The 18458-nt window shown below is 36.5% G+C and overlaps 1 protein-coding gene across 16 annotated transcripts in view; it reads right to left on the reverse strand.

The window, feature by feature from the left end:
- Nucleotides 1-3449: 3449 nt before the first annotated feature.
- The window catches only part of ZNF711 (zinc finger protein 711), a 117030-nt gene continuing 102021 nt past the window's right edge, over nucleotides 3450-18458 (reverse strand). For 9 of the 16 annotated variants that reach the window (XM_016426752.2, XM_016426750.2, XM_007507417.3 and 6 more), the window contains 6 exons: nucleotides 17566-17724; nucleotides 13859-14008; nucleotides 11914-12051; nucleotides 10672-10716; nucleotides 6866-7009; nucleotides 3450-6252 (listed from right to left, as the gene is read on the reverse strand). In XM_016426752.2, the coding sequence (XP_016282238.1) occupies nucleotides 5075-6252; nucleotides 6866-7009; nucleotides 10672-10716; nucleotides 11914-12051; nucleotides 13859-14008; nucleotides 17566-17724 (1814 nt within the window). In that variant the 3' untranslated portion in view covers nucleotides 3450-5074. The remainder of the gene's footprint in view (nucleotides 6253-6865; nucleotides 7010-10671; nucleotides 10717-11913; nucleotides 12052-13858; nucleotides 14009-17565; nucleotides 17725-18458) is intronic. The other 7 variants (XM_056808964.1, XM_056808967.1, XM_056808969.1 and 4 more) reach the window with 4 other exon arrangements.

Consider the following 18458-nt stretch of genomic DNA (forward strand, 5'->3'; position numbering starts at 1 on the left):
TCTCTTTTCTCCATCTCCTATCTCTATTTATCACTCCATTCTCTCCATCTCCTTTCCTGCCTATGTCCTCTCCTTTATCTCCTCTATTTCCCTAATCTCTATATTCTCTCTTCTCTAGCTATCTCTATTTCCCTACTACTATCTCTTTTATCTATCCTCTCCCCTTTTTATTATACTCTCTCCTCTATGTACCCTATTCTGTCCTTGTGCTATCTCCTCTATCACTCCATCCTCTCCTTGCCTATCTCTACTCTACCTCTCTATCTCTCCATCTTTTCTGTCACTATCTAGCTTCCCTTTCCAGTATCCTCTCTTCTATCTCCTCTCTAATCTATCCCCCCATCTTAATCCATTGATCAATATCTGTAAGAGACCCTAGCAGGAAAACTAACAGGAACATGATAGCTAAGTTTCGTAACTCCCAGTTAAGAAGAAAATAATTTAAATTCTTTGGAGTTACAATTGGAATAAAACAAGAGATGGCTTAAATCTTCCCTTCCATAATATTCTAAGATTGGTGGGAGAAAGAGAGGCAAGAAGTCTAATCCCTCTTCTCCATGACATCCTTTAGAGGAAAGCTTTCATGTTCCCTCTTGATTATTATCTTCTCTTGCCCTAACAGAATAAGTTGCCTCTACCTTAAACCTGTAATAGGGACAAACTAGAAGTCTTCCCAATAAAATCAGGATACTCATTATCACCACTACTATTCAATACTATACTACACAAATGGTAGCTATAACAATAATAGAAGAAACTCAAGGAATAATGCAATGAAGAAATAAAGCTAGCACTCTTTGCAGGTGATATAATCGTATACTTTGAAAATCCTAGAGAATTAACCAAAAACCTAATCAAAACAACCACTTTTGCCAAGGGGCAGGATACAAAATATGCCCACATCAATCACTAGCATTTCTTTATACTACCAATAAAGCCCAATAGCCAAGACAGAGAAATTCCATTCAAAATAACTGTAGACAGTATAAAACATCAGGGAGTCTACCTGCCAAGACAAACTCAGGAACCATATGGACACAACTATAAAATACTTTTCACACAAATAAAGCCAGATCTAAACAATTGGGAAAATATTAATTGCTCATAAAATGAATAAAAATGACGATAGGTAATTTATCTATTCAGTGCCATACGAAACTACCCAACATTATTTCAGATTTAGAAAAAATAGTAATAAAATTCAAAATTCACCTGGAAGAATAGAAGGCCCATCTATCCCCTCTTCTATCTCCCTTATCACTCTATACTCTCTATATCCATGTTCCCTCTATCTTTCCCCTCCAGTGTCCTCTTCCCTCCTTTCCTTTATATTCTATTTCCCTGCTTCCCTTCTCCATCTCTATTATACTCTAGCTCTCATTTTTCTTCCATATCCCCTTCCCTCCTTTCTCTTACCTCTCATCTCTCCTCTTTATTACTCCGTCTTCTCCTGTTTCCTCTCACCATCTCTTCTCTCCTGTATCATCTCTTCTCTATATCTATCTCCCATCTCTCTCTTCTCTCCCAGTCTATCTTCCATATCCTCTTCATGCCTATTCTATACCTCTTCTCTTCTTTCTTTCTGTCTTATCTATCCTCTATCTCCCTTCTACTTGTCCTCTCCTTTCTAACTCTCCTCTATCTCTATAATCTCTCCCTTCCTGTCTTTCTTCCATTCCATGTCTCTCTATCCTTGATTTCTCCCTCTCCTTTTCTCTATATCGCCCCATCTATCTTCTGTACTACCTTTTCTCTTCTATATACCTTTTCTCCTATTTATTCTATATTTCTACTCTTTATCTCCTGTCCTCTGCTTATTTATCCTCTTCCTTATCTATCTCTATCTCCCTTCTCCACTCCTCCTGTCTCCTATCCCTTCTCTCCTCTATCACTATTCTCTTTATCTCCTCCTGGATCCTTTCTTCTGTCCCTTTATAAAAACTGGCTAAAATGATAGAAGGGGAAAAGGACAGATTTTGGAGGGGATGTAGAAAAATTGGAAGTCATACACTGTTGGTGAACTGTGAACAATCCAACCATTTTGGAGAGCAATCTGTAATTATGTCCAAAGAATTACAAAACTGTATAACCTTTGATCCAGCAGTACCATTACTGGGTCTGTTCTAAAGTATTTATAGCAACTTTCTTCATGATGGCAAAGAAATTGAAATCAAGGGGATATCCATCAATTGGGGAATGGCTAAATAAATTATAGTATGTGATTGTGATGGGGTACTACTGTGCTGTAAGCAAGGACAAGCAGGTTGATTTTAGAAAAACATGGACAGACTTGGATGAAATAATACAAAGTAAAATGATCACAACTAAAGGAATGTTGTAAATTTAACAGCAATGTTGCTTGAAGAACACCTGATAAACAGAAGTATGCACTGTACAGTTTTATACATATCTTTGTGAAATGGTGGCCTTATGTAGTGTGGAATGTGAAGAGGAGAGAGCTCAGAACTTAAAATTTTGACAAAAAATTAACTTAAAAAAAGAAGCTAACAAGTGTTGTAAATTCCAATTGGTATGCATTCTAGAATAGACCAATTGAAATATATTTATTTTCAAGTGAATATGTGAAGTAACAGGAACTCTGGATCCAAAAGGACCTGAGGAAGACAATCACAGTTTGAGCAATCCCTTGTATAAAACCTAGCCCCACCTGAAGACTCCCTGTGATAGACAGGAAGTCCTTACCTCACCAAGTAGGCCTGACTTTCTGTCCAGAAGTAGTTCTTCCATCTATTCAAAGATACGGAAAGCAGAGTCCTTTCTCTGGAAGGCCTCAAAACAGAATTCATTCTGTTCTCCATTACCTCCCCCGTCAACCTCCATTTGAAGTCCAGAAAGATCAAGTCACTTACCCTGCAATCACAGAGTGTCAGGGACAGAACCAAGATGGAAACCCAGGTCTCTGGGCTCCTAGTTCAATGTTTTGTTTTATTTTTCTGTTATACCATATTGCCTTTAGACAAATATATTCAATCATCTAGCCTGTGCTTCAGGTCTAGATACTTGGTAAAGGTATTCCCAGTGAAACTGGTCTCTTCTGTAAAACCAGAGAATTAGGTTTCTAAATTTTTATTTGAACAAAATTGAATCACTTTCTCCCCTGGTTTGATTAGCAGAAAATTTGTTCTCAAATACTTATAGAGCAGTAGATTCTTTGGTTTTCCAGTCAGGCACCACTTCATCCAGTTAGTGTAAACATTAGTTGGCAGGATCACCATGACCCACAACTACCGGCAATTTTACAGTACAATTATGACTTACCCATCATATTTTCAACCCAATTTAAGTCAAGAAAATTATGAAATAAGATTTAAAATTACTGAGCAATCTTAAACAAAAGTGGCCATTTTATAAAGAAAGAACCATTTCAACAAAATGAATGCAAAAGTTATCTAGGCATCAGAAGATCCAAAAAAGACTCAATAAAAGCATCAAGTGCAAGAGATACTTTTTATTGTATGCTCATTACAATAACATTTAGAAATAATAGTCCCACATAAGTGACAATTTTATGTTACAGCGTGTGTATCATTTACAGACACTAAAACCTTTATTTTTGTTGGTTTCAACTTCCAAGTTTAACCCTTTGAGGTTTCAGAAAGATAAAAAATTTATTCTCAAAGAACCAATTCTCTTTTGGTACAAAACCAAAAGGATGAAGGTTGTCTGAATTACAAAGCCACGCTATCAAATGAAGTAAAATTTCCCTTTTTTTTAGCATGTGGACAACAGTTGTGTGCAAACATGAAGCAACTTAAAAAAGGTAAAACGTACACATTTTATGCATAACATTTATGAATAGGTTTTTCATTAAATAGCCCTAGATCAGCTTGTTATATTAAATGCCATTTTGATTTGCAGCATGCTAATACGAAGCATCATTTAAAATGGATGCGTATATTAAATTTATACATTGTAAACTGGAGATCCATCTTTGAATTAATTCTATTGGCAGCATATTATTCTGGCTAAATACTGCATAAATACTGCCTCAGAATGAAAATGCATGTTTATAGTATAAAATTGATATTTTCAACAATGGCATAAAATTGCACCTTTTAATTAATGTTAGTCAAGTAGGACTAGAATAATCATGTCTAAGACTGTCCTAAAGAACCTCTAAATATTTACTGTAATTTAAGAAAGTTGTGTTCTTTGAACCATTTTTTAAACTTTTAAAGAAGCTTCCTAAAACATTAAGGAAAAATAGTGCTGAACTGCAACACTATTGCTGCATCAATTTGATTTCAAATCCACCTTAGATACAGGTATACTTTTGCAAACTGTGCCATATAGAACATTCAACTGTAGTGTCAGGCAAAAGGGAAATTATATACACCCTCCCTCCCTTACTCTCAGCAATGAAATATTGCCCCTGATCTCTTAATTTAATGCTATCTTTTAAATAACCTATCTAATAACGAAATAGGTTAGCAGCTCTGGAACTCAGCTTTTAAAAGTACTGAATTAACCTAAAAAGCTTCTGAATGAAATGCTTTTTAAAATGGACAAATGAAACAACAACCATTTCTGGAAACTCATTCCAGGTGTTCTAGAAAAGCCTGATGATGAAGTATGATCAATGATCAATTGCCATCTCTCCTACTTCTGCCTTCTCAATCCCAAAATTGCATAAGTGAAGCTTGGTTGTTCTAGAAGCGTTCCTGACCTCCCATCCCACCGTTATGGAGACCAATGATGTTTCTCATCAACCAAACAGCACAATCAGTTCTCTCTTCCTCTTTTCTCTCTGCCCCCTTCTGCCTAACAATGCATAATAATACTATGAAATAAACATTCAGCAGTCTTTCTGCAACCATTCTGTGGAGCTCCCTAATCACCATCTATAAATAGTGCTTGAGCTGTGATGAGCAACTCTTTGGGTTATCAGATCACTGTCAACCCAAATACATTTTTAAGACTTTTAAGACAAAGAATGTAAGGTTACGATTTCATATCAAACTTTGGAACCAGGAGAAACAGTTCATGAGATTTTCATTTTCTCCAGTCAATGCAATCCCAGTCTCTAAACTCTGTTCTTATTATATATATCATTTTATATAATGGTCTCTTTATGGTGTCTCATTATATGTTGATTTTTTTCTGATGGCCTACGGAATCCCTTTTTGCAGTATTCACATCTATGTGGGTAGTCTTTTGTATGTATGGAGATTACATGTCGCTTAAAGCCAGAGGCATCCGTAGTATTATAGTCACAATACTGACACTGATAAATTTTCCTTCCACTATGGGTCTTCATGTGCTTCTTAAGTTCAGTCTGCTGCCTAAATCCTCTCTTACATCGTTTACATTTTAAAGGGGGGTCTCTAGTATGAACAGAGAGGATATGGCCACTGAGCACAAATGGATCTGATGTTCTAAAGTCACAGTGTCTACACTGATGGACTTTTTTACCTTTATGGGTTTCACCGTGCTTTTTGAGCTCAGAAGGACGATGAAAGCCCTTTTCACATACTTCACATTTGTGGGGGAAATCTTTAGTATGGACAGAAATGATATGTCGCTTAAGGTCACTTGAATTGGTACTCTTGTGGTCACAGTGAGGGCACTGATGTGTTTTATGTCCTTGAAATAACTCCAGGTGCTGCTGAAGCTCAGCTTCATCAGAGAAGGCTTGGGGGCAGTGCTCACATTTATATGGTAAAATAGTGCCATGTTTGGCTTTCATGTGAGTTTTAAGATTAGACTGATCAGCGCACCGGAAAATACAGTGATGACAATGGTATGGCTTTTCCCCTGTGTGGGTCCTCATGTGCTTCTTAAGTTCAGAGGGGTGACGAAATCCCTTCCCACACTCAACACAAACATGAGGAAAATGTTTGTTATGAACGGCGAGTAAATGTCTATTCAAGAGTCCTTGTTCTGCGGTTTCATAGTCACAGTATTTGCATTTATAAATTTTAGGCTCTTTGTCTCTTAATATAAGCTTGTTTGAACTCAATGGACTAGCTTCTTTGTATCTTTTTGTGTATTCTGTGAGTTCAAGTGTTTTATCAACTTTATTTATGAGCTTATGGCTTTCTAAGTGGTTATGAAAACTTACTTTCTTACTAGTTGTGAAGTCACAATCTGTACATTGGTATTTTTTCTTGATCATATGATCGGGATGATTCTTCATGTGTCTTTTCAAGAATCCTCTGGATTTAAACTTCTTCCCACAAATATAGCAAGGGTATACAGTCAAAGGCTGCCCATCGGGACCAATTATAATAGCTGAATTAAAAACATAAAGTTGTGACAACAGTTCAACAAAGAATTTTAAGATAGGTAGTACTGCAAATATTAGCCAAACTTCACTATGCATTAAGTATTGGGGGAGTGGACAAGGGGGGATGGGGAGATTCATCCTCAAAAAAAAGGCTCTTGTAAAAGCATTTTATAACAAAAGTGGCCTGCTGACTAGTCATGTTAATATATACCACATAGGAAATTACCAATCTAAATGCTCTTGCTTTAAAAAGGCCTTAAAGTTATACACAAACAAGTACTACTAGTCACACAATGAAAAAAAGACAGTGACCTCTACCATGCAAAAATGATAAGCAAGTGGAGAGGGAATGACTACACGCTAAAGAATTTTTTCTTGAGTTATCATTCAAATAATAACTGCCATAGAGAGTCTTTATGTTTTCCAAAGTCCTTTGCATACACTGTCTCTCAGGTATCTCACAACAATGCTATTGAAGGGAGAACTACAGGTATTCCTGCATCATTTTAGAGATGCTGAAATGAGGTAGAAAAAGATTCAATTGTTTGAGGTGGGATTTCAATGTAGGGCTCCCCTGATTTGGAGTCATTTTAAGATTCACAATGCACAGTATTTTACCTGTTTGCCATAGCCTGCTTTCTCCCCGTTTCCTTCTCTTGGACTTCTGTTTAAGTGCTTTATTTGTGTTAACACTATCACAAATCTGAAGGTACTGTGCTGGGGTACCATCTTTATTTTCTAATCTGGTGTCCAAATTATTTCCTGAAAAAATTGAAAGACAATTAAGCTATATATAATGATTTTCTTCTATGATACTTTGGTCAAATGTATTGTTGGATATTGTCAGGTTGCCCTTTTGATAAGTTGAACAAAAGCATTATACACATAATGTTTGAAGTCAACCTAAAAATATCTTACTCCACACCCTGAAATGGAGACTATTTATACAATGAAGGCAAAATGGAAAAAAAAATCCCAAGTCCAGGACCATGCCCCTCTGCAACTCCCCCCAAAGCTAGGCCGAAACCTCAATCCATCTACCAGAAAAGGCTAAAAAATCAGAAAGGAAGAGGAGGAAATTAAAGGTTTGGCAAACAATATCCCCTGTGTCTATATGCCAAAGTACTCAGAATGACTGTAAAAGTTTCAAATAAAAACAGTTCAGTTATGTGGGTTTGGGTGTGCTTTCTGAATTTACTGCTGCCAGCAGTCCTGGCTTTGCAAAACAGTTTGTCTCTGTCAATTTGTCTGTCTCTTCCACACACAGAAAAAGGCTCAATTTTATTCGGAACTTTTTATAGAGTTCACCTGAACACACTGGCTCATTGATGCTTTGTGACTGCCTACCCTGTCTTCATATTGCACTCCCTTTCCTTCTGGTTGCTCAGTATGCACTGGCAGACTTTGTCAGGGGTTGGAATCTGGTCGAAGGGTTGAATTAACGTTCTGAGTGCAGGCTCTGAGTTTCATTTAGGGCTTAAAACAATTGGAAATTCAACAAATATGGCAGGTTGACTTCTACTGTGTAATAGGAGCTTCTCTCATCAATTAATTCTGCAACTTCCACCTAAAGCATTATTGTTAATCACTTTCCACCAGCACATGCAAATACTTTCATCATGTTGGAAAAATTCCTTTTCTCAAAAAAAAAAAAAAGAGTCAAAAATGAAAAACAACCACCAACCCACAGGCCAAAAATAAAAGGCATTTCACTAAAATAAGTTTTTGTCTTTAACAAACCAAAACATTGATCATGTAAATCCACTGGTTACTAAAGAAATTAATACAGTAATACCCAAGTCATAGGAGTCCCAACAATAAATGATCGATCGATTTGATAATCATTTTCTTCCTCATTTCTGAATCTACTTGACTACCAGAATCTGAATTTGCAAAAACAATACGGCTCTCTCTCCTCAAGCCCCCAAATTTCAGAACACTGTCCCCTTTCAATCCTTAGAAAGTGTTTTCCATTAAATAACACCTTTAAAAACTATCTCACTGGCTTCATCTTAACCTTTTCCAGTTAGTAGGCTTAGCACTAACATATAACATTGGAGAAAAATCTAGTCATCAAGGACAAGGAACACATCATGCACTCCTTAAGAGTTTTAGCTAATACTTCTAAGTAGCAATAGTTCAAAGGATCTATTATCTTGCTGAAACTAGCACTACCATTGATGGTCAAGATTATGAGGAACATAAAAATGGTTATGTACCAAATATTGATTATTTAATCTAAATAGCTCCTAGCCTGAGAAGGAGCTTCAATTTTTTTTTAACCATTACCATCCTTCTTAGAACCAATATTGCATATTGATTCCAAAGCAGAAGAGTGGTGAGGACTAGGCAATGGGGGTTTAAGTAACTTGCCCAGGACCACACAGCAAGGAAGTATCTGAGGCTAAATTTGAACCAACGACCTCTTGTGGGGCCTGGCTCTCAAGACACTGACATACCTAGCTGTCCCAAAGGAGCTTCTATTTTACTAGTAGGGTAGTCTATGAACACTGATAAAAACAAAGTAGATGCTAAATCATACACAGAAATTAAATTACAAGAAGGGAAGACCACTTACAATGGGAGAGCTTACAAAAAAGTCTCCTTTAAGAGGTAGCAACTTTGAAAGAACAGAGGGGATCTACATAGGAAGTTATGAAAAGCAAACTAAGTAGAACCAAGAAACATTATAAACAGTTACATAAATAATGTTTAAAGAATAACTTGTGAATGTTGATAAACTGTAGAAACACTTATTTATATATAAACCTATTTTGGGGAAGTCAAATGATGCCTTCTCTACTGCAAGGAGGCAAGGGAGGGAGGTAGCAGGAAATTTTAATGTAACAAACAAATTAATTAATTTTTAAGAAAAGAAATAACCAAGGGGCCAGATTACCAGAAAGCTTATTAGTTCCTTTCTGCAAACTCATCCAATCTTTTATCTCCAACCCTCACACAAACACCAAAGAATTATGTGCCAGATGTGCTATTAGTTAAATCCACATTAGACAGATAACCCAAGGGAAAATTTGATGAAAACAATTACATCAATATAAAATGAAAAAGCAATAAAAAAATCAAACCTGGAAACTAAGAATTCTAATGACTGAACCCATCCTCTAATAAGAGATCAAGATTTTTTGTCACGTCTTTCTTTGCTGAGCTTTAGGGGTTGGGTTTATGGGTGTATGATGCTGTGCATCAATCACCATGTTGGATTTGGTTAGTTTTGCTGAACTATTCCCCCCCTTTTATTCTTTGTTAATCATTCAATAGCCCTGGAGACTCTTGTGAGAGTCAACATAAAAGGGAAGGCTCCTGAGTAGAGGGAGAATATATTGGGAAATTAAAATAATGCAAAAATAAAAGATACCAATAAATTTTTAAACTAAAAAAAAAGGAAACAGAATCTAAAAGGCAGATGTGAGGAAAGAGTATATCCCAGACACTTTGTTCCCAGTACAAAGACAGAAGTGGGAAATGGAATGGGAATGAATAGTTGACATCCACCAGGAGGCCAATATGGTTGAAATAAACTATATGTGGAAGGGAAAGGGGATATAAAACAATGAAAAAAGCAGAGGAGAATTCCTGATTTTATTCCTCAAAAACCACTCAAGTTTTCAGAGCAGGGGATTGTGGCACAGTCAGATCTGTGATTCAGAAGGCAACTGTATGTAAGAATGACTGAAGAACTGGCTGAACCAATGAAAATGGAGAGAAGTGAACTAGATCCTAAACTAGGGTTGAAGTTGTGTGAACAGAGAGAAGGGAGTGAACTGTGGAATGCTCTACAAATAGAATTCACAAGATTTGGCAACAGATCTGAGAGGAGTGAGAGAGGGGGAAATCAAGATTTTTAGCCCTGCTGGACTGATAGGAGAGTAGACCTCTGGAAATGAGAAGATTTGGAGGGCAGGGCAGTGAGAGTGGCATGAAATGAGGAACTCTCACTTGGACATGCTAAGTTTGGGATTCATGAGATATATAGGCAGAAGAGATCCTGAGTAGTTAGTAGGTCTTAAGCAACTTTTATTACCTGTGTATCCTCATAAATTCTATACAGGTCCACATAATGTAGAAATATCCACATAAAAATGCCTGATATTTATAAAAAACTACTATTTCTAAAACTTCTTTTCTCTCACACACCTAGTGGAAGATTCAAGATGTAAGATGTCTTTCAGTTCCAAATCCAAAGCTTTTTCCATGCACAATATGACTCCTCAAACACTGTCTAAATGCTTAAGCAATTTGGGGGTTTGGTATTTTTTTTTCACCTAGACAAGTTTAAAGAGTCCAACTAGTTTGTGTGTATAAATACTACACAAATCCCAATCCTCATAACCAAATTTTCTACTTACTATATAAAATAGGAACTGATCTTACACCTAATAGTTCATATCAAACTACATTCTCACCTGATGCCTCACAATCTTCATACCTCTGGGGAAGACTTTCATCTCCTAAAAAAAATAAGTAATTCACAAACTGAAATGCTAAAACATCACAATGACGACAGAAGAGCCATTTACCCATCTACTAAATTTTCATTACGCATTTCTCTCAGGAGTTAAGTTTTTTACTTTTCTTCGATTTCATTCCATATATTAGAAAAGTAATTCCAAAGTGTAAGGGATGAGAGGAGAGAAAAAAATCAACTCCCCTGAACGCACCTGTCCAGAAAAACAACTCAAATGATGTTCAAAATTAGGTCAAAGCGAAAGCAAAAAAAAAAATTGAACTTGATTTAAAAAAATTAAAATATACCGAGGATATTCTGACAATTAAAGACAGAGAGAAAAAGGAGAGATTGGAAGTAAGTGGAGTTGGATTCATAAGACTCAAGTTTACATTGCAGTTTTGACATCTGCTCTGCAGTCTTGGGCAAGTTACTTATCTCCTATGTAAAATGTGAAAATGTGAGCATCGAATGGCCTGGCCTCAAGGCTCCTTTCCAGTTTCAAGAGCTATGATTCTATAATATTTGTTACATAAATCTATTTCCCATCACCTATTTTCCAAAAACTTTTGTTTGGTATTCTGGTGTTCATAAAACCCAACAGCTTCATTTTTTATTTAAATAGCAAAAGTAATGAACTTTTCAAAATGGAAAAAAATTTATGGTTTGAAAAAATAATAAACTGATTCAATGTCTGTATTTTGGGGCACTCACCTATATAAAGTAGATTTTTAAAAGAAAGTTTATCCCAAAAAAGATACAATGAAGTAAGTGAGGATCATTTGAAAAGAAACAGGCTGTTGTGCAGGAAAAAGAAGGATTGATCTGTTCACATAATGCATCTGATATGAAATGACCTGCCTTCAAAGCCCAGCAGCTTCCCTAGACATAACCTAAAAAATAAAAAGCTGTTTTTCCCAGAACTGCCATAACACATGAGCTATTTTGTAGCTAAAGGAAGAAAGAAGGAGGGGGTTTATCTTGGACCCATGCCATCCAAAGGAGTATCAACAGAAGAATATTAACAGCAACATTTTAAGTTGCTATAAAATTACTAAAATTTTGTTAAGGAGGATAAATATGCTTAACCACTTCAGTAAACTGGTGCACTCATGATGGCATTAGCAGAGTATATTAATGGGCTTGATGAATGGTCATGCACATTTTTTTTACTTCAGCACAAAAAAAAAGGGTATCCTACCATATGCTGCAGCCCAGGCCACAGGAACAAATGTTTTATTCACACCAGAATCTTCCACCTGGGCCTCAGGAAGAGCAGGGGCTTCCTCATCCCCTACAATGACTTCCATGTAAACTTCATCAGCTATGTCAGCACAATCTGAATAGGACAAAGTCTAAATTATAAGCTGAAATGTTTATGAAATGGGTTCAACTTTCCAAACAACATAAGCAGATCTCCTTTTCAAGGTATGAAAATAGTTGTGCTTAGGCTGGATACTTCAAGGAGAAGATGCATTGACTTTTTTCAGCTCCTCCCCTAAAAAGAGGTCACTTTTTTCTCTTGGTAAGACCTGATGCTAGGAAAATAGCTCTACGTTGTGACTGTGTAAGCTGGGATTTAAAGTAGAGGCAGTAGTCATTCAACTGATATGCAAGCTTGGTACCACAAGCTCCTGATTCAAAGTTCCAAATTATTTTCCCACAGGAATAAGACAGTAATTAAGCACTAATTATATGATTGCTGTGTGCCAGGGCTATAGTCCTCATGGCAAGAACTGATCACATTCACCTATGAAACCACAAAAATCAGAAAAACATACTAGTCATAACAAAGTCTAACATGGAGAACATATTTATGTTTATGGAATTAAATGAAAACATGAGGTAGTTTCTCTTGAATACTGGTGCTTGAGGACGTGATTCCAACACTTTAACAAAGCATCCATCTTTCTGTCAGCCGAAAAAAATGATTCCCATTTGTCTCAACACTGAGAGACATTTATTTCAAATCCTTCTCCCCCCCCCACCCATTTGGGTTTCTGGTTCTATTCCTGTTTTCTATACCCATTTCCAGTCCCCTCTTCAAATCACCAAGTGAAAGAATTAAAAGATATCTTGCAATTCACACATACAGGGCCAAGAACTGTGTTACCTCACTATTCCCCCAAGGCGACATCACTCTCCGAATTGAGGAATAAAAAGAACGAGTTATAGACTAGTACAAATGCTTCTCTCACTCAAAAGATTTATCCATTTGGAGACTGAATTAAGAGTTAGTTGAGAAAATCTCATCTCTCATTCCCACTCCCCAAACAGCGAAGGAAGATTGTAAAGTAGGTACTGAGAGACCATGGAAGAAGAGAGATAATTTTCTAATAAGATGGTAAAATAGCCTGGCACTATCTATTCCCCTCCCCTTTTTATTGGGGGGGGGGGGAAGACTCATGCAAGAGGAGTATACATAAATTTATTTTTCTTGATATTTCTCTTAGCAGCTTTTTGACCCAATGCCATGGGGGAGCATATAGGAGTGGAATGGAAAGGAAAGAGGAGGAGGAAAAGGTTGTTATTTTAAATGTAAATAAGAGAACAGAATTCTGGAAGAGGAAAGAAAGAAGCACAGACAAACAAGACAGCTTTGAGAGCTACAAGCAGTTCATAATAGAGACTTGCTGTGTCATATACAATTCTATTTTTCTATTGCACAGTAGTCTAGAGATCGCCTTAGGTTTCCTCCTAGCCTAGATAGCCTCCTTAACCCAAGAATCTCTAGGGAAGGGAATGAGCATTTCTTTAGCATATGCTATGTGCCAAGGATTGTACTAAATACTTTATACATATCTTGAATGGATTCAGTGCCAACTACTGGAAACCCAGTTCAATGGCAAACAGAGTGAGGATGGAGCAATGGGGAGATACACTTGCCCTCTCCCATTGGCTAAAGGAAGAGTAATGAACTACAATTTTTCTTGTTGAATTTAGATACATTCTCACAATATTTTTGGTTAGGTCATTTAAAATTATTTGACACAAATGTGGAGTCATGTCTTTCTATCTCAGACACTACCTATGTCATTTAACAAAGGCTGGATGTGTATGTGTGTGTGTGTGTGTGTGTGTGTGTATACACATGCTACATAATGCTATAGTCGCATAAATTTTTAAAAATTTATTTTGATTCTTACTGATATCTTCACCCTCATGAGATGAGTCTTTAACTGCCATGTAAACCATCTTCTCCCGCTGCAATCGGCCAACACATCCCTGCTGTTCAAGTACTCCAGGGACAGAATGTCCATTGTGGAAATCACTGTCTGTAACAACTTCTGTTCCACCTCAAAAATTAAAAACAGAAATTTTCTAAGAAAAACAGTCGTCATCCACCACTCACCAAGTCCACTGCTGGTGCCTCCTCATGGAGTGCAGGTGAGACAAGGGTCTTTGATGGCTGTGCCAAAGGAGCTAACATAGGTTCCATCACACTGGAAAACTTCAGGTATGGCCAAGGTCACAGTAACAGTGTTTACTTCCTACAGGCCAGGCTAATGAACTAAACAGGTAAATGTTTGGCAATAGTAAACTAGTTATGGAAGCCTATGAAACAAAAATATAAAGAACTGGGTGGCCCAATTTTTATTGAGTCCAAAGATATGATGAAACAGCAGTCAATGGGTCAACATTTCTTTCGAAGTCTGAGGATGTAGAGAAAGTTTATGAAGAATTTGATTACTCCCTTTCAAGGTAAACCACCATGATCTTTAAAAATGGTTTAGGAGTAAGATGCCATGAACACTAAATAAAGGCTTGCAGACAATATAGAAGCCTTGTGCCAATATAGCATGAATACTTTCTCATTAAATGGATCAAGTGGTACTAGGTACAGGAAATTTGTGAAATTTCATTTCACAAAAATGAAATTAATTATATTTTAACATCAAGGAAGTGACTGACTACTAAGGGGTATCTTTATTGTAGAGTCACTACCCAAATCAGTTGTCTGTATACAGGTAGAACACAGACTTGGTAGAGCAATCTCAATTAAAAAGAAAGATGAAACAGTATGGAGAAGTATGAGAAGGTACTACCCAACTAAATTAACTCCAACCTGTTCTAGTTTTTAACAAACTATTGATACAGAAAAATAGAGAAAAGATTAAAAAAAAAACCCACAACAGTATCACCAGTGCTCAAGTCTAATTGAAAATCACCATAACAAGGAGGTAAAAAAAAAGCCTAGAAAGTACCTCATTACGTAAGCCAAGAGTTGACTGATCTCCTAAGTAGAGGGATGTAGCAGCCAAGAGTAACACTGATTTGCAATAGAAACTTACCTGCAAAACCTTACATATGAAGATGGTAGAAGATTAAGAGTAGTTAATTCATCACAAAACAGTAAAAACAGTTGAGAGAAAAACAAGCTTACAAAAAGATTTGGCAATACATCCAACTAAAGAAAATCAAAGGGTCATATATCCCTTTAAAGATGTGACAAGAAAAAGGAAAGCAAAGGCAAAAAAGGGAGAAAAGAAAATAATTCCCTCCATTAATTACAAGCCACCACTTTCCCCAATAAGCTACACTGACAAAGTAAAAATGGCACAATAAAGCAAACAAAGATGAGAAAGGCAGCTGAAAAATTAATGGCAAGTATGCACAGAGGTGGTTCATGTTGGGGACAAAAGGGACTGGTTCTTAATATGTGACAGAAGAGAAAACCACAAACTGGAAAAAATCTCAGACACTAATACCAAAAAACAGAGACAACAAAAAAAGCCATTAACTACAGTCCATATGCCTTTACCAACTATACAGATTTCTTAAATGAGAAAACAACACACATTGTTTAAGAAGGTAAAACATAGAAACAGGCTTTTAGGAAAGGAAGAAAATCAATATTCTACAGCAGACCACAACTTTTCAGTCATACAATTGACTACAAAATAGAGAGAATAAAGCATCCTACTGTGCTTGCTGGTGGCCTATAAAAAGTATTAAATGAGATAAAGCAAAATATTACCTCAAGTAGTCTTCTCCAAATATTTCTCAAGCACGTTAAGAATTACACAAGATTTCTTGACAACTAAGATAATCATCAGAGTCAACAAACATTCGTTATGAAATAAGTTATAAAATAGGGAGTTATATTTTTGCTAAAGTTCACCCATTGTCACAGATGACATCCAGAAAAGTGTACAATGAAGAAGAGAGGTTCCCTGGAGATAGCAATTTTTCTCTAGATACTCATGTCTCTAAGATGAAATTGGGTTGGTTGCATCAATTCCTGCAACACTGCAAAGCCTTCTAAAATGAGTTCTATAATCATTCAAACGAGTCTGGTATGACTGTAGTCAGGAAAAATCAAATAGGAATACCTAGAGTCAAGACAATGACATGTTATTGGGTGGAAAAGCCATAGAATTATTTCATTCATCGTAACATATACAATCAACAGAGTCCAAGAACAGGAGAGAGAGAGAGAGAGCAGCCTGGACTGCCTTGGGGGGGATCATATAGTACTCTTAATTATTCTCACACTATTCCACTGGGGGAGGGGAGAGGAGAAGGGCAACTGAGAGAATTGGACTAGACGGCCTCTGAGGTATCTTCTAGTTCTAGATTGATAAGCCTATAATATCATAATGCTGCAAGGCCTTGAATCATAGAATAATACTATATTCTACAAAGAATTGATGTCAACCCAAAGGAACACAGAGTGGGAACAGGTAGGAAGTAATTGTCCAGGAGAAACTATATAAAGGATATCATGAAGAGATCTGGGACAAAATAAAGAAGGATGACAGGTAATATAGCAAGAATAAGAGATAATTAATCGATAGCCTGGGTGTTCTCCTGGTATCAACATACCCATTTACCTAATCCTGTTAATAAATCCCTTAACAGCAGTCAGATTTCTGTACTGGCTTTAAATCGTAATAGCAAGGGTACTTCAAGTAAGTGGTGACAGGTCTCAGGCTTGAGGCCAGTCCCACACTGTTAAAAGGTCCTGTCAAGGCTTGGCATAAAGTCTCCTTTGGGGAAAGGGTACAGCAACCTTCCTCTAGGGGTGCTGACTGGGGAGTGTCATATCACCCCCCCCCCAGCCATTACATCAAGGGACTTCAAGTGATAATTGGCTGCTAGTTATCACCTGAGAGAGAAAGGAGGGCTGCCATTTCCCTCTCTCAGGCTGCTTTACCTCAACCTTTGTTCTTATTTTTCTGTATTCATTTTTGTAAACCCCAATTCCCATCCCAAACCTTCCCAAAATGTCTTAGCTTAGGATAGGTAGTTAGAAATCTAGGATAACATAGTATAAGTGTAAGATAAGGATTTTAGATATTATGGTGGGGGGGAGATATTTAGAAAAAGGCCTCTAGCATATTGAGTGCATCCCTTGGAAAGATTCACAGAAAGATATGGAAAAGAATCTTACAAGATAAAACAGCGTGGGCAGGATGCAATAATACAAATCCACAGAAGCACTGAGGGAGAGAGGGAGAGATGTCAAAACTCAAGTTAGTAAGCTATGAAGAACATTATTTCTCAGTTAAATATTTTCCTGTAAGAAAACACTGAGTATTAGGTGAAATCCTCAAAGAAATTTAACATTAGTAGATAACCACTGCAAAGTTCAAACCAAATCCCTCTACTTACCTTTTTGATAGATTCAGTTGCAAAACACTACTCACATATATGCTATGGTAAACTCTTTGGCCAGCTATGTTACCAAACAGAAATGCTCACAATCACCCAGAAATGGCTATTTTTCGTGAATATTGTTCCCAAGTTGAAGAGAAAATGTCTAAGCTTTACTAACACAATTGTCAGATCACCCCCAAAGATAAGGACTGGTTGCTTCTATTAAAAGAGTAAATCCAAGTTGGATCTGTACCTATTTCCACATCATCTTCAGCTTCAGCTTTAAAAATATATACTTTTATAACTTCTGAACCAAACTCATCTTCTTTAGTGACATCATCATTGGAAGCTTCAGTGTTGATTTTTACTGGTGGGTTTGCAATTTGGTCTATTTTCTCTGCATCTTCATCCACTGTAAAAAACAAAGAGGAGGCAAACAATGAGTTCAAGTACAACTTACATTTGGCATTCAAACAGTGAGGTCTAACAGTAATGTGGCAAACATTTTTTTTCTCACTGGTGATAAATATTTGATAAGCACTTAGTTAATTTAAAAAAAACCTTTTACCTCACATTACTTTCAATAAGTTAATTCTGCACAAAAAGTGAAAAACAAGATGTATATGGTAAAAAATAAAGTAGGCTATGAAATCAGTATTATGGGACCCACAATGATACAAACCTTCCATTTACACAAAGCATAAAGCCCTAAAAGCCAAAGAAGCTATGAAAACTAAGTCTATTAAAGGAGAGGGAATAGCTAAGGAATTAAAGACTTTTATTTTCAAAATTATTAGCTGGTAATTCCAAATTCATGTATTTCAAAATAATAACTATAGTTACATTTCAAATATTCTGCAGTTTCAAGAGCAATATCTGGAAGCCCAATTACACTACTCCAAATTTTTTAGCCTGTATGGCAATAACTTTCATTTCAGATACCAAAAGTGGCTGTTTTCAGTAATAAAACACATCATTGAAACACTGTTCTCTGAATGACATGTTAAGAAAGTATTCTAAAAAGACTTGTTACGGTCCCACCAATATCAGTTTGAGATATCTAGTCATCTATTTTTAAATGTACAATACAGAGCTGGTAAATCAATATAAAATAGTTAGATGCTATTTCATCTATAATTTACAGTT

The sequence above is a fragment of the Monodelphis domestica genome, chromosome X, assembly GCF_027887165.1.
Source record: "Monodelphis domestica isolate mMonDom1 chromosome X, mMonDom1.pri, whole genome shotgun sequence".
Taxonomy (NCBI): domain Eukaryota; kingdom Metazoa; phylum Chordata; class Mammalia; order Didelphimorphia; family Didelphidae; genus Monodelphis; species Monodelphis domestica.